The 25,999-nt window shown below is 37.7% G+C and overlaps 3 protein-coding genes and 1 long non-coding RNA gene across 6 annotated transcripts; 2 read left to right on the top strand and 2 right to left on the bottom strand.

Annotated features, from left to right (window-relative positions):
* The first annotated feature begins 2,658 nt into the window (after window positions 1-2,658).
* On the top strand, window positions 2,659-16,594 carry LOC119076291. The gene is made up of 2 exons (XR_005087601.1): window positions 2,659-2,712; window positions 16,533-16,594. It is a non-coding gene; the product is annotated as an uncharacterized LOC119076291 (long non-coding RNA).
* Window positions 9,310-19,674, bottom strand: LOC119076290 (huntingtin-interacting protein 1). 3 transcript variants are annotated; one of them, XM_037182951.1, is made up of 16 exons: window positions 19,287-19,674; window positions 14,712-14,881; window positions 14,364-14,627; window positions 14,145-14,302; window positions 14,019-14,080; window positions 13,797-13,961; window positions 13,377-13,737; window positions 13,045-13,312; window positions 12,687-12,989; window positions 12,284-12,622; window positions 12,027-12,224; window positions 11,098-11,566; window positions 10,625-11,029; window positions 10,494-10,564; window positions 10,404-10,432; window positions 9,310-10,335 (listed from the first exon to the last, which is right to left on the bottom strand). In XM_037182951.1, the coding sequence occupies exons 2-16, from the start codon at window positions 14,742-14,744 to the stop codon at window positions 9,954-9,956; spliced, it is 3,507 nt and encodes a 1,168-aa protein (XP_037038846.1). In that variant the 5' UTR covers window positions 14,745-14,881; window positions 19,287-19,674; the 3' UTR covers window positions 9,310-9,953. The 3 variants fall into 3 exon arrangements, with proteins under 3 accessions (XP_037038846.1, XP_037038849.1, XP_037038847.1); XM_037182954.1 differs by having other exon boundaries at window positions 11,098-11,485; XM_037182952.1 differs by lacking the exon at window positions 19,287-19,674 and adding an exon at window positions 15,912-16,010.
* A 322-nt stretch (window positions 19,675-19,996) lies between these two features.
* On the top strand, window positions 19,997-21,452 carry LOC119076289 (trichohyalin). The gene has a single exon (XM_037182950.1). The coding sequence runs from the start codon at window positions 20,054-20,056 to the stop codon at window positions 21,281-21,283; it is 1,230 nt and encodes a 409-aa protein (XP_037038845.1). The 5' UTR covers window positions 19,997-20,053; the 3' UTR covers window positions 21,284-21,452.
* A 49-nt stretch (window positions 21,453-21,501) lies between these two features.
* LOC119076287 lies at window positions 21,502-25,249 on the bottom strand. The gene is made up of 14 exons (XM_037182949.1): window positions 25,181-25,249; window positions 24,964-25,116; window positions 24,416-24,887; window positions 24,225-24,310; window positions 24,117-24,161; window positions 23,858-24,031; window positions 23,692-23,791; window positions 22,948-23,625; window positions 22,747-22,886; window positions 22,539-22,684; window positions 22,168-22,481; window positions 22,014-22,107; window positions 21,764-21,956; window positions 21,502-21,693 (listed from the first exon to the last, which is right to left on the bottom strand). The coding sequence occupies exons 2-14, from the start codon at window positions 25,013-25,015 to the stop codon at window positions 21,524-21,526; spliced, it is 2,664 nt and encodes an 887-aa protein (XP_037038844.1). The 5' UTR covers window positions 25,016-25,116; window positions 25,181-25,249; the 3' UTR covers window positions 21,502-21,523.
* Between the last annotated feature and the right edge of the window lie 750 nt (window positions 25,250-25,999).

Raw genomic sequence — 25,999 nt, 5'->3', positions numbered from 1 at the left:
GTCGAGTCGGTCAATTTTTTTGAAATAGCTGTGAATGTTCCGCCACAATCCTGCGAAATCATCTCTCGTATTAATAGCGCTAGCCTTGCTGATACCCTGCGGCGTTCGTTCGCTGCACAACGGATGTCGTTTGAGAAAACCATCATACCATCCAGAAGTTGGCATTCCATTTTTAAAATGGTTTGATGGATTTGAGTCGAGTGACGCTATTTCGGCTGCTACCAAAATGATGTCTTGCTTAGTCCGTGGATCACCGAAATCGGCATGAAGCAATATCCAATCAGCGAGTTCGTTCTCTTGATCGGCGGATAATATTGTTGTCGCGCCCTTGGGACTATTGACGGGGTTCCGCATTTTGTTATGAAACGTTGTTTTCGGCACATTGTAAATTTTGCTGGCAGCTCCAAAGCTCATCTCATTTGTACGAATTTTTTCGAGAGCTTCCCGTAAATCATTTTTGGAATATTTTTCAGAATAGCGACCGCGCAGTTTTAATTCGATTTCTTCTTCGTCGTTCGAATCCATGTTTAAAATGAAACTTGATATTTTGAAAGTATATCGATCGGATCGCGACTGAAAATTTTCACAGCTTGCTGTAATTGATTTGATGCCGAATTTTCAAATTCAGTTTCTGTTCAACGCTGTTAGGCGTCGCTTTCGACGTAAATCGATTTCGTTCCAAATTAATTCAAATTTTGCATGTTCGAATTCAACATGCTTGGCGTTCATCGAGCAAATGATTAATTATATTAAAAGACAATTTCCGCAGTTTATATAAAGTTCACAACTGCAATCTGTACTAATTATATTTTACGATATTAATATAAAACGAGTTCGATTATATAAAAAATACCTGAAAACCAAATCAAAAAATGACAAAAATTTTCGACCATTTAGATAGATTTTATACGAATAAAAATATCTGTTAGCTCTTCCCAAAGTTTTTCCGACTTATAGATATTAATAAACTGAAATAAATGCAAAGAATACAAAGAGTATTCTTCTAGATCATAGTAATAGTCCCATAAGCAGGAATTTATTTAGAAAATATATGAAAAATTTAACTTTTTTTGATGGCCTACAGAAACGTTCCAAGTGAATATGTGTTCCAAATCAAAAAGACATACTCTACATGTATGGTTACAGACATTTTTCGGTATTTTCTGGCGTAAGACCCTGACTTTCAGTCAAGGGAATTATTGATTTGAGGTTATTCGACTTTCGCCAACAATATTCCATGTACCAAAAACACAACTTTTTGTCAGATAAATATCAAATTTAGGTGTCCCAAATCAAATCAGATGTTGTATTTGACTCACCGCGGTCCATTTAGCATATTTAAAGTTTAATTTACATTTTTGCACATTTTCATAAAATTTTGTGGCGAGATTAAAGTCTCAAAATCACCATCGGGGAACTTTGACGATCAGTCATGAACTCAAAAAATATTTTTTAGACTTGATCTTTTTTATAAAATAATCTGTGAAGCCTGGAGATTAGATTACCATGTTGACTCAACTTTTTATGTACACTGAGCCCACCGTAAAAAATCGATATATGTGATGTGGACCGAAAACGACGAAATTTTCAAAAATCGATCTGGCGGCAGCACAAAATCAAAGTTTGAAAATTTTTTTTCTTCCATAAAATGATCAGATGGACCAGCTGAGTGGATTTCCGGCTGAGCCTTAAAAGAACTAACACATTTTGTAAAAACCGCTACACCCTAGTGTATAATCTCATCAGTCAAAATAACAATGTTTAATTACGTAATTTGAAGGAAGACACGTTGGAATTTAGAATACTTATTTGTTGATGGATTCATCGGACAAAGCCTTCGCAAAGGGCATATTTACTGAGCAGGATGTAATATACATTCTCTTCAGAGTCACTTTGCGAAAACTTCGAAATTTGAAACCAATGGGTCTCCGATCTTTATGAGTTATATCTCGTTCGAAAGCTTTCTCCAGGCTGAGTATTTTGTAGAAGAATTTTTTACTTCAAACAATTTCACCTTAGTTGTGGACCTCGGGGAAAATGCACTACACCGAATGGGGTAAAAGTGTATTTAGGCAATATTTTCCTTACAACTAATCGGATAAGGGTGAAATTATGGTCAAATTCTAGCCTCAACAAGGTACACATTAAGCAGTATCAATATGTTTGAAAAAGTTCTGCTACGTGGCAGTACTTTCACCTCGAAAAATTGACGATTTTCAAAGAGGTCCGGAGGACAGCGCGATCCGGATACCTGCAAAGTAATGGTATGGGGTTTCATCACTTTTTACCTAGATAAAAACCCTACATAAATCGCCCAGGTTAAGTGGTCACTCCGGCGACAGTATCACTTTTTCAAAAAATGACACTACCGTGAAACTTGAGTCACTCTAGCTCATCCATATCAAAACTTTTGATAGAAACATTTTGTCTTATATTGTCGAATGAATGAATGAATGATTCGATTGACACCTTATACGATACGATCCGACCGCGATCACACTTATCTTTAGTGACGTTTTAGCAGTAAAGTCGACCTACGACGAAGCTGGAAAAACTTAATCTTATGATTGGCAAAAAAATTATGTTAAATTGATTAGCAGGCCTGAAATATAGTTTGGGAAAAATTGACAATTTAAAAAATTTGCGAAATGAAACCAATTTTTTTTCATGCTTCGGGGCCGAAAATGAGGGCAATTTTTCGAATTTTCTCGGGTTTCCGGCCCTCTGCATGAAAACTCACATGTGCACCTGTTTGGGACGGTTGATTTAAGGCACTTTCGCTTGTAGACCTCACTTCGTTCGGCCTACAATCCGCGAAATTGCCTAAAATCAATCGTCCAAAACAGGTACACAATAGTCATTTGTGTACCTGTTTTGGACGATTGATTTTAGGCAATTTCGCGGATTGTAGGCCGAACGAAGTGAGGCTTACAAGCGAAAGTGCCTTAAATCAACCGTCCCAAACAGGTGCACATGTGAGTTTTCATGCAGAGGGCCGGAAACCCGAGAAAATTCGAAAAATTGCCCTCATTTTCGGCCCCGAAGCATGAAAATGACTATTTGATACCAACATCGAAAGTTGATACTTTCGCCCTCGAAATTCGGGGCGAAAGTAAAAAAATTCAAGTTATGTGTTTGAGCGGGGAGAAAGAAAGAATACATAAAGCGAAAGTCAATATATATAATGCGAAAGTCGACTACATTAGTACATTGAATGACAAGGGGCGAAAGTAAAAAAATTCAACCGTGTGCGAGAGTTGATGCCCGCGCCGAAGGCAAGGGCCTCAATCGCACAGGTTGAATTTTTTTACTTTTGTCCCGAGTCGTTCATACTATTTTTTTTGATACCAACATCGAAAGTTGATACGTATCGCAAACAGCAGAACAAAATGTTGAAATATGAAGGCATTTAGGCAGAAAATGCAGGGGTCCAGGGGGCGGCAGCCCCCTGGTATATCAAAAATTTAATTATTTAGCCATCACAACAACAACACACACAAAAATTAACAAATAACTAACAAATCATTCAGCAACAAAAAGTATCAACTTCGTATGTTAATTTCAATAAGAGCACTGGCGCACGCTTTATTTCAATTTTGATCGCAGTACACTTATTGACCAGAGTCGACTATTACATTATGTAGTCGACTTTCGCATTATGCATATTGACTTTCGCTTTATGTATTCTTTCTTTCTCCCCGCTCAAACACATAACTTGCATTTTTTTACTTTCGCCCCGGATTTCGAGGGCGAAAGTATCAACTTTCGATGTTGGTATCAAAAAAAATGTAATAGTCAACTCCTGTCAATAAGTGTACTGCGATCAAAATTGAAATGAAGCGTGCGCCAGTGCTCTTATTGAAATTAACATACGAAGTTGATACTTTTTGTTGCTGAATGATTTGTTAGTTATTTGTTAATTTTTGTGTGTGTTATTGTTGTGATTGCTAAATAATTAAATTTTTGATATGCCAGGGAGCTGCCGCCCCCTGGACCCCCGCATTTTCTGGCTAAATGCCTTCATATTTCAACATTTTGTTCTGGTGTTTGCGATACGTATCAACTTTCGATGTTGGTATCAAAAAATAGTTATTTGGATCACAAGGGACGAAAGTAAAGAAATTCAACCGTGTGCGAGAGTTGCTGCCCGCGCCGAAGGCAAGGGCCGCAATCGCACAGGTTGAATTTCTTTACGTCGTCCCGTGTGATCCACATAACTTTTTATCACGAGAACTACGAAAATTGTAATTGAGGCACATAAACTCGAAGAAATGCGTTATCGTATGATGAATTAAACCAAAATATGTTGACATTTGCGGGGGTCCAGGGGGCGGCAGCCCCCTGGTATAAGAAAATATTAACATTATCAACCGTCACAACGATCAGACGTAAAAACAACAACAATATCCTTTGAATTATTCGTCATCAACTTTGTATGCTAACATTAATCAGAGCACTGGCGCACGGTTTTTTCAATATTGATCAAAGTAAACACCTTGACAAGATTTGACTTTCGCATTATGTACATCGACTTTCGCATTATATACATAGACTTTCGCATTATGTATTAACCGATTTCGATACATAACTTGCATTTTTTTACTTTCGCTTCCCGTTTGGGAACCGAAAATTACAATTTTCGTAGTTCGTGTGATGAAATAGTACATTACTATGCAAGGGAAGTAAAGTGATATCTCGTATCCAGATGAGAAAAAGTATCCGAGGGCGGCAGCCCGAGGTACTTTTACTCATCGTGATACGAGATATCACTTTATTTTCCGTGTGTAGTACGACGTTTTACTATGCGAGTGATGTAAAAGTTATTGCCTATACATGTAATAGCCTTATTACATGCACCAGCATAGTAAAATAGTATGAACGACTCGGGCTGCAAACTTCGCACACGGTTGAATTTCTTTACTTTCGTCCCTTGTGATCCAATGGTTATTTGTGTACCTGTTTTGGACGATTGATTTTAGGCAATTTCGCGGATTGTAGGCCGAACGAAGTGAGGCTTACAAGCGAAAGTGCCTTAAATCAACCGTCCCAAACAGGTGCACATGTAAGTTTTCATGCAGAGGGCCGGAAACCCGAGAAAATTCGAAAAATTGCCCTCATTTTCGGCCCCGAAGCATGAAATAGTCATTTGTGTACCTGTTTTGGACGATTGATTTTAGGCAATTTCGCGGATTGTAGGCCGAACGAAGTGAGGTCTACAAGCGAAAGTGCCTTAAATCAACCGTCCCAAACAGGTGCACATGTGAGTTTTCATGCAGAGGGCCGGAAACCCGAGAAAATTCGAAAAATTGCCCTCATTTTCGGCCCCGAAGCATGAAAATAACCATTAGTGACTTCATCTGCATTTGAGAGTAAATACTTGTAGGACCAGAGATTTTTTTTATATTATTACTTACCACAAGTACCGAGGGGTAACCGACTGGCCAAAATGGTGGCAAATCAATTTATAATTCCTTTCAATTCCGCTTAATTACCTCAATTACCGGACCAACTCGTCTAATTGCCGGATTCGCTCTATTTCCTTTCAATTCCGTTCAATTCCGTTCAATTCCTTTCAATTCCCTTTCAATTCCCTTTCAATTTCTAAAGGTACTTCCTGTCAATTCCTTTTAATTGCTCTTAATTCCTTTTATTTCTTTAATTAACGGATTAACACCACTACTTGCCGGATTCGCACTTCAATTCCTATAATTTCAATCAATTCCTTCAATTCCACGAATTTTCGAAATAATTGCTCGATAATTTCAAATAGATATAAATTTAAAGTCAAAGTTAAACCCTTAAGCATTTTGGAAAAAGAATCGTCAGATTATATCAAGATAAAATTTGGAACAACTATGTTGTCCTACATTTGTGACTCATTTTGTTAGAATCTTTAATTTTTACTCATACTTTTAGAAGAGATTTTTCAATTTCAATTTAGATTAAACCGTCTAATTGACTGCAGTTTTGTTTAAAATGATTTCACATCGCACATCATTGTTTATTTTAGATAAATAGTATTTTTCGTACCAAGCTAGGAAATGACGAAAAACTTTTGATTGTCCTGAAATTTCGACGACATGAGTATCGGTGACTTCCTGAAGAAACGGTGACTTCCTGAAGAAACGACGAGAAGAAAAGGTGACTTCCTGAAGAAACGACGAGAAGTAACGGCCACTAAAGTCGCCGTTTCTTCTCGTCGTTTCTTCAAGACGTCACCGTTTCTTCAGGAAGTCACCGTTTCTTCAGGAAGTCACCGTTTCTTCAGGAAGTCACCGTTTCTTCTGGAAGTCGTTGTTTCTTCTCGTCATTTCTTCAGAAAATCTAGAGAGGCGTCATTACATGTCGCCGTTTTTTCAGAAAGTCGCTGTTTCTTCGAAACCGTCGACTTTCTGAAGAAACGACGAGAAGAAACAACTACTTCCAGAAGAAATGGTGAGATGATTGCAACCAACTAAAGCAAATAAAATAAACAGTTTCATATTTTAATTTAAATGAATTAAATCTACGTACAGTGGCTTATTTTTGAGTTGAGCTGAAATTTCCTAATTTTCATCTCGCCGTAAAGGCGTTTACTTGGTTCTTATAGAATTCATCCTTTTACGAATTGTAACGTAAAGGAGTTTAGTTCGTCCCTACAAAATGCATCTTTTTACGAAATGAATTTTCAAAAAGTGTTTTAACACGCTGAGCAATCCGGCTCATTGCCCCGGAGCGAAGCGGAGTCAGTACCTTTTAGGAGTTATTTTTTTTCCTCTCGCATCGTCTGATAATTAGCCGCATAAAAAGCGTTTTAACACGCCGAGCGATCCGGCCCATTGCCCCGGAGCGAAGCGGAGGGCCGCAATGCGAGCCGGGCGCCGGAACGGTGTCGGTAACTTAGGAGTTAATTTTTTTCCTCTCGCATCGTCTAATAATTAGCCGGAACGGCGTCGGTAACTTAGGAGTTGCTTTTCTCTCGCATCGTCTAATAAAGAAGATATAGAAGAAAATTAGGAATTGAGTCATTTTGTACTTTTGCCATAGAAATGATTCGGGGAGGAATTAGTCCATAATTTCAGGATATATACAGAAGTCATAGATAAAGTACCTGACAACTGGTTTTTGATACATTTTGTAAAAGGAAGAGTTCCATATGGTTGAACAAAATGGTTGAACATTTCGTAAAAGCACGGCAGAGTAAAATAAACCAGGCAGGAGTGGTTCATTTTCGAAACGTCTAACTTCAGTATACATGCTGAATTTATGGACAACGTTCTTGCCAAACTTTCGCCTGGCCCCACTTCAGCAGCTCGTCGGTTTGTGTGGCCTGTGTTATAGGGAACTTTTCTAATTGTTTTTTTGTGCTTCTTCGGTCTCACTTCTTCAAAAAGTCACAGTTTCTTTAGAATGTCACCGCTTCTTCGAAATCGTTCACTTCCTGAAGAAACGACGAGAAGAAACGGCGACTTCCTGAAGAAACGATGAGAAGAAACGGTGAGTTCCTGAAAAAACGACAAGAAACTTCCGTCTCCTATTCTTCAGGAACTCGTAATTTCTTATAAATTCACCGTTTCTTCTCGTCGTTTCTTCAGGAAGTCATCGTTTCTACAGAAAGTCGCCACTTTTTACAAAAAACGGCGACATCCTGAAGAAACTGTGACTTCCTGAAGAAACGACGAGAAGAAACGGCAACTTCCTGAAGAAACGGTGATTTCCTGAAGAAACAGTGACTTCCTGAAGAAACGGCGACTACTCGCCGTTTCTTCAGGAAGTCTCCGATACTCATGTCGTCGAAATTTCAGGACAATAAACTTTTGTGCATCCGACAACTGAAATACGACATATTTTGCCATGATTTTTCACTAAGAAATGTCAGTTTTTCCCGAACTATATATCGTGCAGGAATAGTTATTTACGTATATGTTGTGGACGGTATATTTTAGGCAATTTCGCGGATTGTAGCGCGAACGAAGTGAGGGCGACAAGCGAAAGTGCCTAAAATAAAACGTCCACAACAGATGCATATACAACTTTTCATGCTGAGGGCCTAAGTTACGAGAAAAATTCCGTAATTTATGTCCTAGGCAAGAAAAAAACTTTATTTCTTTACGATTTATGGTGAAGGAAAGGAATTACATGATCTTTTCCATGACTATACATTTATTAAATTTATTGTTTATTTAAAAGCGAAAAAAAGGCTGCAAAGCGCAACCAGTAAAAAACGATCTTTTCAAAAACAAATATTTACAATAAATAAAAATCATCAACTCTATTACGTCCCAAAGTCCCCAAAATGCAACTAGCGTTTCTCCGTTGTATTGCAATAGAAACCTTTTGTAATAGGTAATCCATGGAGCGTGGTTCGCCAGAAGATTTTCGCATTAATGAACCCAATTTCTTAATAAATGTACTTGTTTCGGGACCCATGCTACCTAATGATTCAAAAGCAATGGGTGTAAATAAATAATTTTCTTTTAAACGTATGTAATGATTATGCTTATTATTAAATTTGATATGGTGAATGTGAAGTGTGTATGTTTTCAAGTAAATTGCTGTGTTTTGTCTATTTCAGTTGTCCGATGCACAAAACGTTGTTCGTACCTCGACAGGAAATCGATTTGTTCAGCACACGTCAGCAAAAGCCAAAGCACTCAATTTTTGGTTTCGCTCAAGTGATCGACATCGTAAGATTTTAGGCTTTTGAAAAGTTGATGGAATAGATGATATTGTCGGTGATGCATTTTTTTGTAAATTTGGTTTGAAACTGGAGCATTTCGCATCGGCAATGCCCCAGCCTAACCTCCCCCTGACGAATATTCACTTGTTTGTTGCGGCTCAAACTCTTCCGCATCTGACTCACAAGAATCCTCTGAAGAAGAATCCTTCCGTGTGCATATTTTGAACATAAAAGAACGTTAGACTTGTTCTAAAATGGAACTGATCAACACTGTACACTGTTATTTATTGTGCGGGAGCTTTTAAAATTAAAACAAAAAGGAAATAATGTGGTTCTGCATTCGCTGGTCCTTCTTTCCGATAATCACACTTATCAGCATTTACTCTCATTTACTTTCAATTCCTTACAATTCCACATATTTCCAGTCAATTCCTATCAATTCCGATCAATTCCGATCAATTCCGATCAATTCCGGTCAATTCCATCAATTCCAATTATTTACCGGATACTCCGGCAATTCCTTTGAGGGTGTGTAGTCAATTTCCCGAGTCGGTTACCCCTCGACAAGTACTTGTTCCTGGTTCTATAAAAGCAAATGATTTTCAGTTGGGATGTAACGCATCGGCGTAGAATAGAATACTCGAAACGTGTACAAAATAAATAAATTTTTAATAAAATTGAACTGGATGCTTAACCTAGGTATAAAAACAACTTAATGGAATTAACAATAAATTCTAGTGCATCGCCTTTAGGTCACCGAATATTTACGTGCATTTATCACTGAGCAAAAACAGCATCCTTTTGAAAATTACGTAACGAAAGTTTTTGGAGTGCGGAAATTTCTTACGTAAATTGAAACCGAAATGACTAGGGTGTAACAAAGGCACTTGTTCGAAAATAGTTTTTAATTTGGAAATGAAACATTAGGTTCTGAGCTTCACATCGATATTAATCTAAATAAAATATGCAGAACTGCCCTGCAGCGCATCAAAAACTTACAAACCGGTTTTAAGAAAAGATTTTGAAAACCGGTTTGTAAGTTTTTTATGAGTTGTAGGGCAGAGAAAGGCTCAGTACAACGACAACTCAAAACGTCCGTAGTAACATAGTAATTTTGCGACCTTTTACAGTTAGAAAAGCTTGAATGTATTCCATTAGCGATGCCAAGAACTGTAGGTAACTTATCAAAAAATGTAAACTCATGTAGTCTACTCACTAACGATACCTAATTCAATTAGGACCATAATCAAAGACACTTATGTAGATATAACGACTAAACTATTAACGTATCGTTTCAATTTTCTCGATAATTCTTTCGCCGGAAAGCGGCCAATCTCGATCGTTCCACCTGCAATCCCTGTTCCAGTTCCAGAACTTTCACTTGTATTTCCATTTCAAGAGTTTTTGCCTGGTGTACCGTTAAATTGGACAAATCCAAATCTTGAGAATCCTCCAGACGTTGACTACAGTCTTTGGCTGTCGCCACAACGGCACCAGTTGATTGTGTCACGTCCCGCGAGGCCTGACCGAGAGCTGATAAATGCTTGCTTCCCTTCGGCGCCTTAACTCTGGATGCCACGACTAATTGGGCGGTGCAAGCTGCAATTTCTTGGGCAGCAACAATTAGATCCAGCTGATGTTTACCATCGCCTGATACAGATTTATTAGCAGCGGTACTGTAGAATGGAATGTATTCGATTAGAAAGTGATGAACACACAAAAATCAATCAATTCTATCACTTACACCAAAAAATTGGCACCTTGCGCGACGCTCTTTGGAAAGAAAACAAAATTTTTGGTTGATGGTAAGAACACACGTGAAAAAGGAACTCACCTTTGCAGCTGAAATGAGGCCCTCGGTCCATTGGTGGTTTCTTTTGTAAAATTCTTTTGCTGTTGCCGTTCCTACAAACAAAATTGATTTCCGTTAAACGGGTAAATTGGTTGGCTTGTTCTTCGAGCTACCTTTTCCCAATGAAACGATTTCAGCTTGTAGCAGTCGTGACTTTTGAACCAAAATTCTTATGCATCGCATCAATGCCGTACAAGCGTCCAAAATCTTCTCGTTCACTTCCAATTTGATGCCCGAATCTGATGCACGAGACTTCGAAAGCATTTCCTCGATCCGATTGGCAGCTTCCTCGATCGCCTTGTCCATGCCAGCCAATTCTTGTTCAATAATATCGCCCACCAGTTCTGTGCTATCGGATTTTTTACTAAGGTCATGAATCATGGACGTGATGCCCTGGAGTTGTGAGCGAACGCCTTCGATACACGACTTAACAGCATCGGAATCGGAATGTGTATCTTTCAGTGAAGTAAACAGATCCAAGACATTTTGATTCCATTTCTTCATTTCGTCCGTTGTTCCTGGCAAAGAAACGTTTACGTGCTTAAGTAGAAGTGGATTGTAAGCGAATCGGAAATTTCAAATTTACTTTCACCAAATTCAATGTCAGCCGACGAATTACAAATGGTCATTCCTTGTACGTGAACTGTTGCCATTAAATGTCCGCCGAGAATAACTTTCCTGGCCAATCCTTCGACATTACTGTTGTCTGAGACATACGTATCGTACACAATACTTAATTCAGTTAGCACCTGTTGCAGTTCTTCCGAAATCAGCATGAAATACGTTGACGTATTGGCCGTGCTGGCAACATCGTTCTCTGACATTGCACGCAAGGCTAATTTTTCCGACGATTTAATGCACGCTTCCATCAGGGCTCGCATTCTGGTCTCATCTCGGATCTTTGTATCTTCCAATGTTGATTCGAGCGCTTTTATGGTGCTCAACGTTGAATTGTATTTCTCGGTTAATTCTTCCTGTTGATGAAGTAAATCTTGGAAATCTGATTCAACTCGGACTTTTTGGTCTTGTAAACGGTCGGTGCTGGTTTGGATGTCCTAGAGAAAGATTTTTTTTGTTCGGTGTCATTCAATGTGATACTCATTTGCGAAAATGAACACATTTTGAGCGAATGATGAAAGACGATACAGTGAAAATGATGACTAGCAATGGGCTAATGTGGTGAACTTCTAGTGCCGTAAAAAATTATCACCGAATTGGCGATTGTTTGTCAAAGCTCAGCCTCTATTAACATACAAAATGAAATTCTCGCCTCAGCTGAGTAATGGGATGAAGATGATGGAGAATGACTTTTCGACAATTCAAATTCGAATTACGGAATGGTTTTAACACAAAACATACAGCCGACAGACTAGTAACAAATTGTCTTCCAAACGACATTTTTGTAAGCTCAAAGTGGTAGCTTTACAATTTGATGGGACAAATCTGACCCAAGAGTAGCTTGAATAATTTCTTTGAAAGCTTGTACGTACAAAATTGGTTGACACTCAAACAAACCTGATATTTCTGCTCGGTCTCTTCTAGCTTAGCTTTCAGTTCACCGACTTCGCTGTCCTTCAACGCAAGCGTATCTGTGACTTGAGTCTGTAATGTGTCGCATTCATGAATTTTTTCAATTAAATCTCTCTTCAACGTTTCGATTTCAATGGAGGCCTCTTCCTTCTCGTTGGTCAGCTCCTCTTTAATTTTATCAAGCTGTAAGTGGAAACAAGGCAATTTATACGCTGCAGTTGGTGATATAGTCCGTGATTTACCTCATCAATTTTATTGGCAAGCGTCAGTTTCTCTTCCATCACCACATCGTATTTCTCAGTCAGTTCGGTGTTTTTCGTGTTTAAGTTGTCATGTTTTGCCTGCAGATCATCAATGTACCGCTGTAGTTCGGCCTTTGATTCTTCGGTGTCTTGAACGCTTTGTTGCAGCGATACGGTATGCACAGAACTTTGATCGACCTTCACTTGCAATTCTTGGAGGTCAGTCAATGCACTTTGAAGTTTACGTTCCACTTCGCCTCTGGCCGTTTCACACGACTGGTACTTTTCCTCCAGATTTTTGACACTCTCTTCGATTTGAGCTTTTTCGCTTTTAACACTCTATCAAGTGATTGGAGAAGAAACTTGACAAAAGTTTAAAATCGAAAATGTTTTTTGAACGAACCTCACTCTCCTCTCGAACTTTATCCAAATTAACTTTTAGTTCGGCAATTTCTGCAGAAGAATTCGCCATTAAATCGTCAAACTTTTCAGTTAAGGCTGCATTCTCCTTCTGAACACTTTGTAAACGTTCACTTAACTCAGTTTTTTCACTCTTCGCATCTTCAGTGCTCTGTTGTACCACCTCTTCAATCTTACTGTGCTGTTGCCGAAGAGTCTCGAATTCCACTTTGATTTCATCTTTTTCCTTGATGGCATCATTGGCATTTTTCGTTGTTTGCACCAATTGTTTACTGATCTCCCCGTGCTGTAATGGTGGAACAGTCAATTGCTAGTTCGAATTCGGAATATTGAAATTTTACCTGTCTCAATAAAGTCACATGCTCGTCACGGATATGGGTGTACATAACTTTAAGTTTCTGGAATTTGTCTTCCGTTGCTTTCACCTTTTCTTCTTCGATTTGCGCTTTTTCAGCAGATTGAGCTTTCAACTCTAGTTCCTCCTTTTCGAACCGCATATTCACCAGTTCCTCATGCGCATCATTTAGCTGCGAATGTAAGGAAGTGATTTGTTGTTCAAGAATTGCTTGATTGTCGCGCTGCTCGTTCGACACAGTTCGTAAGTGTTTTCTAAGTGGAGATAACGAGATCGTTATGGTAAAATAATCGCAACACGCAAACAAAAACAACTAACCCGATTCGATCGACTTCCATTTGCAAATGCTGAATCAGATCATCTCGTTCTCGTATAATTTGTTCGAAATTAACAGTAGGTGTTGGTGGCTCAGCGGCCACAGGCGCTACGGTTTCTACTTCACGAGCTGCACCCATGTCTACCAGATTGTCGACAACTGGTTCTGGTTCTGGTTCCGGTTCTTCGGGAATAACAACAACGGGAGCCGTATATGATCCAAAATCGACTTGTGAACTGAAATTCGGTGCTGCTTCGGGCAGTTTTGGAACGGTTATTAAATTGACGAAATATTGAAGATTTCGCGACTGATTGTAAAATGACTTCAGTTGGATGAATATTGCTCGGAATCGGTCGCGATGACCTGCGAAAATGAGTTTTGTTGTTAGTTTATTGTGTCTCTACAAAGGGATTTTGGTTTACCTTGCAAGACGTCATTTGGAAGATTTCCGTGCAATTTAAACATGATTCGTACGAGAAAGTCGTACAGCTGATTAGAATCTTGAATCAGTGGTATCAACGGCGACAATCGACATTGACCGGCTAAGGTCATCGAGTTGACATGAAAAGTTGTGATCGAACTGAAAACTATTTCAATTTACTGTTAGTGACAAGTTAATGTTGAATAAAAATCATAAAACGTACTGGTAGCCTGCAAAGCTATAACATCGTCCAAATAATCAAACATCTCGACAGCCATCTGAAAGCTAGACAATACCATCAATGTAGGTAAATCAAATACCAATGGTACTCCAAAGTCAAAATACTAACTAGAAATTGACGTCATTGCCAGCAATTGATTCAAGTTCGCCTCTCTTTAGAGTCAAATTTCCAGGTATGCGCGGATTTCTATCATGAAATTCTAGCTTTGTCACCAACAATTTCGTATAGTGTCGTATACTTATACCATAACCATCGTTCAGATGCCCCTTTAAAATTAGGCTTCGATCAGTAAACTTTATCCCTACCAATATCTCACACAATCCGTACCCATAGTTTTCCCAATTCGGTCAACATTGCTCTGTGTCGCATCGAATGTTGGCAGCATAACGGATGACCTTCTCGTAAAACTTTGTGAAGTAAATGACAAAATTTCCAGGCAGTTATTCGATTGTCTTGTAGCGGCTGTCTCAACGACACGGCCCACAGTGAATGTGCTCCTTGTGTGTGAAACGTGCCGATTATTGCAGCTCGGGCATGTTTAACCTTCAGTGGCATTTCAATGCCATTTAGTGCCTTGCTAATGCTTATTGTCTGCAATTAAAATACAACCAAAAATTCGGTAGTTTAGTGTTTGGGAAGATAAGTTGAAATTTTGTTTTCGGTTTTTATACTCACAAGCTGATAGTATTCTTTGTCTGAGTAAGACATTTTTATTGTTCAGCAATTTACACGATAAAATATGTGTGTATGTACAGATTAGGTTGTTAACACCGCTGAGTTTATGTCGCTCTCGATGAAAGGATAATATTTATAATTTTGGTGTTGACGGTTGTCGCTCTTTGTATCTGAAGAAAAGAAAATTTAAATTAACAAGTCACAATACGAGGAAAATATAAGATTTTGATTTTGTATACTGAAACTCAACTTATAAGAAAATATCAGAGGTGAGGTGCGTATGTAATGACTCAAAATTCAAATGATAAATCGAACGTCCCAGTATCGATACAGACTTATATCTAAATCAGGCTTAGTTCATCGACTAAATGATAAATACACGGTTTCGATAAAATATGACATAACAAGCAGAATTTTAAGCAAACGGATATTATAATTGTCGATAGTTAACGAAGAAATAAACGATGACTCTCCTTTTATATGGTCTTACATATCAAAGTGTAGTTATTGAGCTGACGAAGTAGAAGATTTTGTGCCAAAAAATTGATGTCATAATGAAACTGGCACTGGGCCAGCCTTCTGTAAAAGGTTAATCTACGACAAATTTTAAAGTTTACCGGGGTGAGGGTCACGTAGCTGTTTAGGTCATTTTATTCGTCAACCTTTACTTAAATAAATGAACAAACCGCACCGAAGCGCACACAGATCCCAATTTAATACGAACAAAATTAACGAAATTTCGCCGTTGTGTAACAAGTGGATGACTAAGTAAAATACATAGAAGTTTTCTGGGTAAATGTTGTTAGCATAATCCGGAGAAGCTTTATTATGATATCGTTTCATAATAATTCTGTATCCGATAAAATGGCTTCGAAATACTAGACAATTGTATCTTTGGAACACTGAAATGATATCCCAGGTGTAAGAGTTCTTTTTTGTTAAAACAATGCATCGATTGTTATAATTATAAATGTGACGTCATTGTCAACCAATACACTTATCGATTTCTAAGACATAAAATCGATTCACTCAAATTGGAATAGAAAAATTTCTTTTTAAAGTTAGCTTTTGATTCGATTAGTTAAATACACAAAGAAACACTTTCGTTATGGAACAAAATTTTTATGCTCTCAGTGTTGTATTACTTGTATAATAGCACGTTAATGGATTTGAGCGAAAAATAATATTGAATTTGCTTACGGTTCTTATTGTAATTCAATAATTTAGAAACAAAATACACCGAAACAAATCACCGACTGAATTTTTATTTTTATTTTCACTGACTCGATTATTAATAATATTTTTTCTTGAATGGATTTATCGATAACATGTCCAAATGAAAAAAAAATAGATAAGAAAATTCAATGATTAAAACCATGAGTGTACACGTACGTGTACACAGACCATCACAGAGGTGAGTTTTCGTATTGTTTAATTATTTTTTTTTATTTTTGTACTTCTGCAAAAGAGATCGTGCAACGGTTGTTGCATTATCGAACGTAATGTAAATCGAATTATTATTTTCTCCTACGAACGAAGACGAGTTCTTCTTAGAAACGGAAGAAGATCAAAATGAAATCGGCTGAAAAAAACAACACAATTTTTGCGGTGATCGACTAAATAATTACCAGTTTATTTCAGTTTGCATATTGGTCGAATGAGATTAGAGAGTCTTTGCTATCCACATGAAATTTAGTTTGGTCACGCTCGAGAAAGGGGTGGAAATAATTAAAATGTCCAATTTCCGATACTTTACAAATAGTAAACATTAATATGGGGCAATATGGGGAAAATGAGGGCAATTTTTGATTTTTTCTCGAGTTTTCGGCCTTTTGCATGGAAAGTCACATGTGTACCTGCTTTGGACGATTTATTTTAGACACTTTTGCTCGTAAGCCTCACTCTGTTCGGTCTCGCGAAATTGCCTAAAATCAATCGTGCAAATCAGGTACACAAATGACTATTACGTGCTTCTGGTCGGTAAAAGCAAATTTTTTAGTATAATTTTCGCAATTACCGACCAGAAGCACGTAGAGCACTGTACGTACGAGGTTCCAAATTTTTATTTTGATGAATGGGAACGGTCGGTGGCGAGACATTTCCACACCGTCAATATCGTCAGGAACGATATTATCGTTTTTTGGACGATACTATCGTCTAAAAAAACGATATTATCGTTTTTTAGACGATACTATTGTCCAAAAAACGATACTATCGCACAAAAATTTTTCATCCAGGACGATAATATCGTCTAAATTGAAAAATTCTAAAATATTGTCTGGACGATAGTATCGTTTTCTGGACGATGTTATCGTTCAAAAAACGATAGTATCGTTTTCTGGACGATATTACCGTTCTAGAAAATCTAATGGATATTTTCGTTTTCTGTACGATAATATCGTCCAAAACAATAATATCGTCCAGGACGATACTATCGTTCAAAAAAACGATAATATCGCCCAGGACGATATCATCGTTTAGTTTTGAGTGGTAATATTGTCCAATTTTACTCAGAGGTGCAGCAAGAACCGAATTCTCTTCCAAAATATCGAAAAACAATTGTCAGAGGAAATCACCTACCAAAAAATAAAAGAAGGACAATTTACTCACACAAAGTCGGTAACTTCCTCCATTAAAAATCAAATTTTTTATTGCAGCTATTTATCAAGTCAACGTCTTTCCCCAATGTGGAATATCTTCTCAAGACAATCTTGAGATTAAGTTGAGTTGAGATCTCAACTCAACTCAAGATTTTCTTGAGATCTTAATCTCAACTCAAGATTACCACAATCTCAAGTTGAGTTGAGATTGAGATCTCAAGATTACCTCAAAATTAGCAGAACCTTCAGGGAAAGCATAGTTTCGATACATTAAGTGAAAGGATGAGTTTACAAAGTATTTATTGATAGAAAGTAAATAATCGTTAAATCGGTTGTGTTCACTACATACATTGGTCCACACACATCAGTGTTTAAAAACTGCAGTGTTACATGTTACAGTCGCACGAGTCGAACTCTTTGATCCCAGGGAATTCATCCTTTTACAAAATGTAACGTAAAGACGTTTTGTTCGTTCCTTCCTAGGGAATTCACACTTTTACGAAATGAAACGTAAAGGCGTTTAGTTCGTACCTAAAGAATTCATCTTTTTTACGAAATGAATACCAACTTTGATTGTACATAAAAAGCGTTTTAACACGCCGAGCGATCCGGCCCATTGCCCCGGAGCGAAGCGGAGGGCCGCAATGCGAGCCGGGCGCCGGAACGGTGTCGGAACTTAGGAGTTAATTTTTTTTCTCGCATCGTCTCATAATTAGTCTGTGTAATTTTTCTGTATAAAATTTAAATTGACGGAACCAAATGAACCAATTTTTAATATATATTTGCCGTCTATAAAAAGGTGTTTTAGATACAAGATTTTGTGTTTCGTCTTCAACAACCATCCAGAACGATAATATCGCCCAGGACGATAATATCGTTTTTAATTTATGTAAAATAAAAATTCTAGACGATACTATAGTTCGTCTAAAAAACGATACTGACGATATTGACCGTGTAGTTATGTCGCCTCATCATGGGAACACAGCCCTCATCTTCGGGTCCGTAATGTACACGATTTTCTGGTAATCTGGTATGCAAAATCTTTTACTTCATTTACATTAACATTATCTTTGCTATATGTCAGTTAAGTCTCCCTAACCATAACACATCACTTCTTTTTGTCGTCGTTGTCGATATCAGTTAGCCGTTCAAATTAAGAAAGAAAACAACTGTTCAAGCTTGAACGGTTCTTTGATTGAATCAAACGGCACTAGTGTCTGAAAGAACACTTTTTCTACGTACAGAGAAATTCTCACCGCAAAATCCGCATTACGAATGGACAAATCGTTATATCCGCTGTAAGTGCGTGTGCAAGGAAAATCAATTGAAATGGAAAAATTACTGAACTTGAAAATAAACATAAACCAGCAAATTTAATTATCATTACCTAACGTGATTCATAACATAGTCGACACTGCTATGAGCTTAACTGGTGCGAGATATAATACGAACATCGCGAATGAAGAACAGAATTCAAATAAGCGCAAAACTACAAAAAAAAATGTTTTGTGCGAAATGTTGTTGTCATTGTGTCCGTTTGCCATTTTCGCATAAATCATCTCAAGTTTGTATTACATGCACACAATAGATAAATATGTATAGTCAATTAACGTAATTTTAGAATAGCCGAACAATGGCTCATCGTCATTTTTAAATTCGGATGATAAAATGGAATTTCAATGAATGGTGCATTTTCCTGCCATCTAACTCTAGAATATTTATATACGTCACATCCTGTAACTACACCCACCCGTTCCATAATATTTTACTGGCCACACACCGGTTCAACAAGTAAAAGAAATGAAATGAAATTGAAAAGCCAATCACCGTTGTAGGGAACAACTTATTACAAGTATTATTATTGAGCATACACATTACTCAGTTGACTTTCTTTTCCTATTTCGACCAGAAACAAAATAAAAATAAACAACAACTAACAAAAACTGTCAACGAATGGAAGAAAACACACACTCACCTCAACTTTTCCTGTAGAATTTTTGATGACTGACAAAAAAAAATATTCACTTTAGCTACCCACATCTATGTTTACACAATGACACATATATGTACGCGCTCGGCAACATTAATTAAATTATTTTTTCTATGAATGAATGTAATGTGAATGAAAACCATTGAAATCGAGCAACCTCAACATTTTGCCGAAAAACTTTTACAGCGAGATTTGAACACGACTCATTTTCCTGTGGAAGATTTAAAGAATGCAGAGCACAACACGTTCATTTACACAGACTATGAATTTTTGATTATTAATTTAACAGCATTTTAATCAGTGCATTTTATGTATCAAAACAGAATTATCTTGGAACACCGCGATTTTACTATACAATCACACACATCGGGTTTGTATGGTTTGACAGAACAGTCGCTGTAGTTTGTTAGGCAATTCGGGCTATGTGCTGAATGCAGCGAGTTTTAGTACCGCGAAAATTTGAATATATTTCTTACACCCAACCGAGTGCTCATTAATTCTCTTCTTAAGCGATTAATCTATAAACTCAATCGATAAAAATATTGCTTTATAACGGCAACATACTCTCTTGTTTCGATAACAGTTCAGTAAATTCCTGTAATGTCCTTCATTCCTTCACCCTCAACATACTCTTGACTGTTGCTAGGGGATACTGTTGTTTGATCAATTTAGTAAACAAACTTGGATAAATTGATACCAAACGTGTTCGCAACTCTGTTAGTCATTTATTTAAATATTAAAATTCGGAAAGAATGTCCTTCATTAAAAATCGATTCAATCGAGTATTTTGCAAATCCCGCACCGTGTGCCCGATGAACAAAGCTCCTGATTTTTGTGAAAGTGAAATTCATGATCCACTTTTCGATTGTTGTTTCGGGCTTGAACTTGAATTGGATGAAATGTACAAAAAAGACATAAAATCAGTGAAAAATCCGAAAAGGCGTAAAAAGAAACGCAAGAAAAACAGTAACAACCGTCCAGCCAGCAACACTTCATCCAAAATATCTCCCATTCGTTCCAAGTCAACCAGCGACCTGTTATGCGAAGAGCCACTGTCGTCTTTAATGAAATGTTCTACACCAAAGTCAGTAGGTAGTCTTTGCGATCAATTGGATAGCATCGGAATTAGTGCGATAACACCACGCATAACTAAGCTGTACGGTAAGATTACCGAACATGACAAGAAAATTTTGAAACGAATGGCGATGAAACGAACACAGGAAATAGCTCAAATGGAAGACGCTTGGATAGCGAGAAAATGTTGGGAAGATGAGCGAACGATACGAAATAATTTGATAAACAAGCACAGCCTACAGTACACGAAAAAGGTAAAGGAGAAACAGCGACTGGAGTCCGAACAAACGGAACGACGAATGAACGATTTGGCTAGGAGGGAGCAACAAAGTTTGGACGAGATAAAAAGAAACATTAATGAGAAAGAGGAACGACTGGAACAACGATTACGTGCTGAATCGGTGAAAAGGGAAATAATGAACAGGGAACGACAGCTGGAGGAAATGAGAAAATTTGAAGCAGCGGCTCTCATTCAACAGGAACTTCAATTGGACGAAGAAGTTAGGAAACAAGAGTGTTACAGTAATTTGGAACAGCGAATCAGTCGCGCAGAAGAAATGAGAAACAAATATTTAAACACCAGACAGCGACGACTGTGTATGGACAATGAATTAGAGCAAAACTTGCACGCCGCTAATTATGACGAAACTAAGAGAAACGAGCTACTAAAGTTGGAGCAGTTAAAGATGAAAATTCAGGAGCGCAATAGAAAATCAATCAAATTTTTGGAAGCAAAGCAGCAATACGTATTGGAGTGTAAGAGTCAAGCTAGAGCCAGTGCTGAATTAAGAGACATTGTAAGGAATTCTATCAGTCCAGACAGTTATCGTAGTTTTAAAGTAAGAAGTTCGTGTGATCGTCCAATGTCCAATATGTCATTCAATGAAAGTCATTTGAAGCTAGGTTGATTAACAATTCATCAACCAAGGGAAGACAAAATTGTAATTAAATTTTTTAAATAGGTCACGTCGACGTCGTCGGGTGTTAAAATGAAAATTATTTGGATAGTCAATTTTGAAGAGTACAAAAAGTTCTGAGAAATAAATATGTTACGAGACGTTTACAAACAAAAGAAGTTACAGATGAATTAGCTCGCACTTTATTAGCTCTTTACTCATAATCAAAGTCATCGCACAACATCATTTATTTCAAAAATAATTGCGAATCTTATCAACAAAAACAACGATAAATACAAAAACTAACATTCTATGGCTAAAACTAATTTTACAAGAGAAATTACTTCGTCGATTTACTTCACATGTTAAGCCTCCCGGCCGAATCAAGAATCTCACTTGGTCAGGATATCGGCAATCATTTTCTTATGGTGGCAAAATAACAGATTTTTGTATCAGCGACAATAGTCAAATAAGCCAATAACCAATTCTTACCTGTACATCGCACGTTGCTCTTCTCCACTATAACCGAAAAGTACAATCCATAACATTGGAATATGTCGTCACATGGTCTTATTATCGTAAATTCAGCCACGTTACGATCTTCGACTGTTTTACATTCCAGTGGAGAGTAGTTGACATCTCGTGATAGGCAGATGATTAGTGACCCATACATCACACCTTGAAACTGATTTTTTTTCATCATTTACTGATTCAATTTTCATCAGAAATTGAAGGAAAATACCTCAACAGTAACTTGATCAGCGTTCCTTAAATAAAATGGACTTATCCGATATCGGAGCTCCTGACTAACCGTTGCATAGTCTTCGAACGAATTCCTTTGGAAAAGAAACTTATCAGACCACAGAGTGGACTCTCCATACTTTCGTTCAACTTACCAATTTTGATTGTTAGTCATTAGGATCATCTTGCGTCGCTCTTCCGGCGTCAATGTGTCACAAAACGGAGCCATTATACGCTTCGGTATCAATTTTAAATGTCTGAATAAATTGTGGCTGAAATCACTCGGATCGATAGAATTCGACTCAATTATTTTGTAATGTTCCTGCTGTCGCTTTATATCGAAAATGGTTTGTGCGTCGTGCACCATTTCTTTGAACGTATCCGGATCGTTGGTAAGGAACACAAAATATAAGTCGGGAAATTGTTGGAAAGATCCTTCAATCATTCGTTTAGCACTCGCAAAATCGCTCTGAAAACCAGTAAGCCTTTTCTCTAAGGTCGGATTATAATAGCAGAACATATTTACCTGCGATATTCTCTGGCTTTGCGCGACTACCAGAACCACTTGTGACAGGCCTCCATACAATCCATTGATTCGATCTGTTTCAGTTAGATTAGAAAGCCTCCTGACAATAGCTCCCAATGACCGGGACAAGGAGATGCCGATTGGATCTATGTATTCGTGAAATATGAGAATGGGAATACTTGAAAAATTGCATCACAGGCTCACTTACATGAGCCAGTAAAATTTTGAAGCTGAGCAAATGCAGTCGTCACGCTGTTGGTTCGATTGACCATGTAAAGACCACTTTGTCCATGAATTACGCTGATCGACGACCCATACGACGATACATCAATGAGTTCAGCTATCGACCTGGTTTTGCAAATAAATTATTTTGGATGCTAAAAGTCGCACGATGTGCTTTGGTACATACGATATAAGCTGTTGATTTTCGTATATACCGCGCGACCCATCGATTATCAATGTTAAATCGACAACGGGCTTTCGAAAATCAGTTAAAATCTGACTGCACGTTGGTATTTTGTCTAGCATTACTTCAGCGTAATTGAAAAAATTGTCAACAGCAGCATCACAGTTTATTCGTAGTGCCTCGTCAGTAATAGCCAAGCTACTAGTAGCATATTGCAAAACTTGCGACAGGAAATAAGTTTCATCTTTCAGCTTCTCACGGTCAATCAACCGTAAAATGGTTTTGCGGTTGCATGCACTGGTAATACCGTCGTTGACCGAAAATCGTTCTAAATATTCTTCTTGTTCCCGCAATTCCAGGTCCGGATCGTTGAATATTCGGCTCAATTTCGAATTGGACTTTGAACTGAATTGCTGGATTTCTAACGCTTCCCTACTTTCTGCGTTATCTTTTAGATTTATCGGCCTGCGATTGCTGGACCTGCCCCGATTAGCCGATTCTATAGCCATCGCAGGTATACCTCTAGCACTGTAGTACATGTCAATTAATTGGGACAGTCGCAGCCGTCTAATTCTTTGAAGCCAATTCGATATTTGATTCGATAAAAACATGCCATCGATGCCAGCTAAAATTTCACTATCCGTAAATTCCCAGCGTGCTTGATGTCTTTCGGATAAATATCTACATGACGAAATGTTTGGCGTTCATTTGGCTGTGTGTATGCATTGCATAGAAACGGTGTGTTACCTTATTCTTGGAAAATGTGTATCGTTCCAAGATCCGGCCAATCCTACGGATGAGTTTACTCCTAAGTAGGGTCCTTGATAGACACACACTTCAGCAAGGTCTTTAAGAAAAGTAACGAAAAATGTTCGAGTAAAATTTTCGGTAATGTTTCACATTCTATTCACACCTCCTGATAGACCGGCTGCATAGGTGTTGTCTATTGAATTGAGCGAGTTGAGAAGTTTGTTCAACGACTGTTCAGAATCATTTTCCGTCATCGTCTCTAAATTTTCCCATTGCGGCTTTTTATGTTGAAGTGATACAAATTCATTGATTCGAACGTTTTGAGGCTGTAATCCAGCTAGAAGTGATTCAATAAGACATTCAACAACAACATTTGATAAAGTAAAAGATTTTCTATTAAAATGTGCAATTGAATCCGTTACCTGCTATGGATGCTATTACTGTTCCCGGGGAAAAGCTTCCATAATCTAGTCAATTAAGAGTCATTTTGTCAAGATCGTGTAGAAGTTAAATTATTCATTTCACCATACCTTGGCTCCTAGCGACGCCTAATTCAAGTGGACATCTAGAAATCCGTTCAGATACAGCTGTAGCAGTACCATCCGTATTTTGATGTCTATGAGCAAGAAAATGGGATGTAGTTGAGATAAGTTTTCAATGGATTTTTGGTAATGATGGGACGAAAAAACAACAAAATTCCGAGAGTACACGAAATTCTTACTTGTTAATATTAATCCAAGGACTCTCCACTCTGTCGTCGGACATTAAATTCAACGGACAAACCGTACTCTCATCACCTCTTTCGTATGGTTCCACTGATGAACTCACAATTCGATGAAGTACACAAATTTCGTCCGGCGTCAGAAAGCGTTGAAACTCTACTGGTCCCGCCTCATTCGATATCAATTCCAGAAGCAATTCGAATTTCGGCGTCATTTTGCCATTAGCTCGAAATGGCGTAACAAATTCTTGTTCTAGAATCGACGGAGCCCTTTCGATTCCATCCAATCGTAATTGATGGAATATATTCACACTGAATCGACGTATGTCCATTGACGTGGGATTAGCGTCCTCGATTTTTCGTAGTAGTTCCAGGAAAATTTGAAACGAATTGGCGATCCTCGGTTGGGTTGCATTGCCGCGATAGCAATGGAGAAGGTGTTGAGGGATTTGAATTGGTTGGACAATGTGAACTAAATTAAAATTTAAATTGATTGTTTTAAATACAATTGTGGCGTAGATGTTTAGTAGTGCACAACAATGTCTCACCCAGTAAACTAGTTCCGATTAATAAAAAGCAAATGCAAGTTTGCCAAATCATGATTGAATAGCACCAACGTTTATGTGTTTAACGGCAGATTTTGTATATTTTCGTACCTGATTGTCATTTTATTTGTGCTCTACGAATGTAGGCTCTTTATGCTTGTTTCAATTATTACAACGTTATCTATCTACAAACGACGATATCTAATCTCTTTAATATTACATGTTCATTGCGAACTATTCACTACAAAAATATTTATACGCAAGTGATGCAACCGGGTAACACCTTCCAGAGGTGTAAAATGTTTTCTTTTGAATCACTTTTAGGGACGAATCACTCCGATCAAACCGCTGCAATTGGTGAAATTGATATCGTCGAAGGAAAAACAAGCCCTGAACAAATTTGCGTTTTTCGTAGAAGGAAGCAACAGTTAACTTTACAGTTAAATGAACACTGAAATGTGTAAATGACTAAGAGACCATGTAAGAGCTAAAATATTTTTAATCTAAAATACGTTATCTCTCTCCTATGATAATAGAAATTTTCCGATAAGTTAAATGTAAACAATAACTTTATCTAAGTTACGTTACCAAATATACCACGCAACTGGTGAATTAAAAGTTATTTTTACAGTCTCAACAAGGTTTACGGACAGGTGGGACAGGTCATTCTTAAGATTTAACACAACCAAGATCGACTACAAATGCAACCATAGAGGTAGACTTCCAATCACGGCAGAGTAAAATAAACTTTACTCGTCTGTCGTGCTACCAATGCAACAATAACAAGTTAACAAATCGGTTATTCCTTTTAGGTTTGTGACTATATCGATACAAATCTTTCACTTCGTTAGCCTATCATCTCTATGGCGTTACTGTTTTTAGCACTTTTGGAAATTAATATGTAACATACAGCCGGAAACAGAAGTATCGTTAAAAATACCCGTATAAGTATAAAGTTTAAAAAAGTCTAGATATAGAAAAACAGCGGCCTCAACCGACAAAATGTAATGTGGTCGATAGGTGAATATGTTGCAAACCG

Source organism: Bradysia coprophila, unplaced genomic scaffold, assembly GCF_014529535.1.
Source record: "Bradysia coprophila strain Holo2 unplaced genomic scaffold, BU_Bcop_v1 contig_232, whole genome shotgun sequence".
NCBI classification, from domain to species: Eukaryota; Metazoa; Arthropoda; class Insecta; order Diptera; family Sciaridae; genus Bradysia; species Bradysia coprophila.
This window is presented reverse-complemented; position numbering and strand designations above follow the sequence as displayed.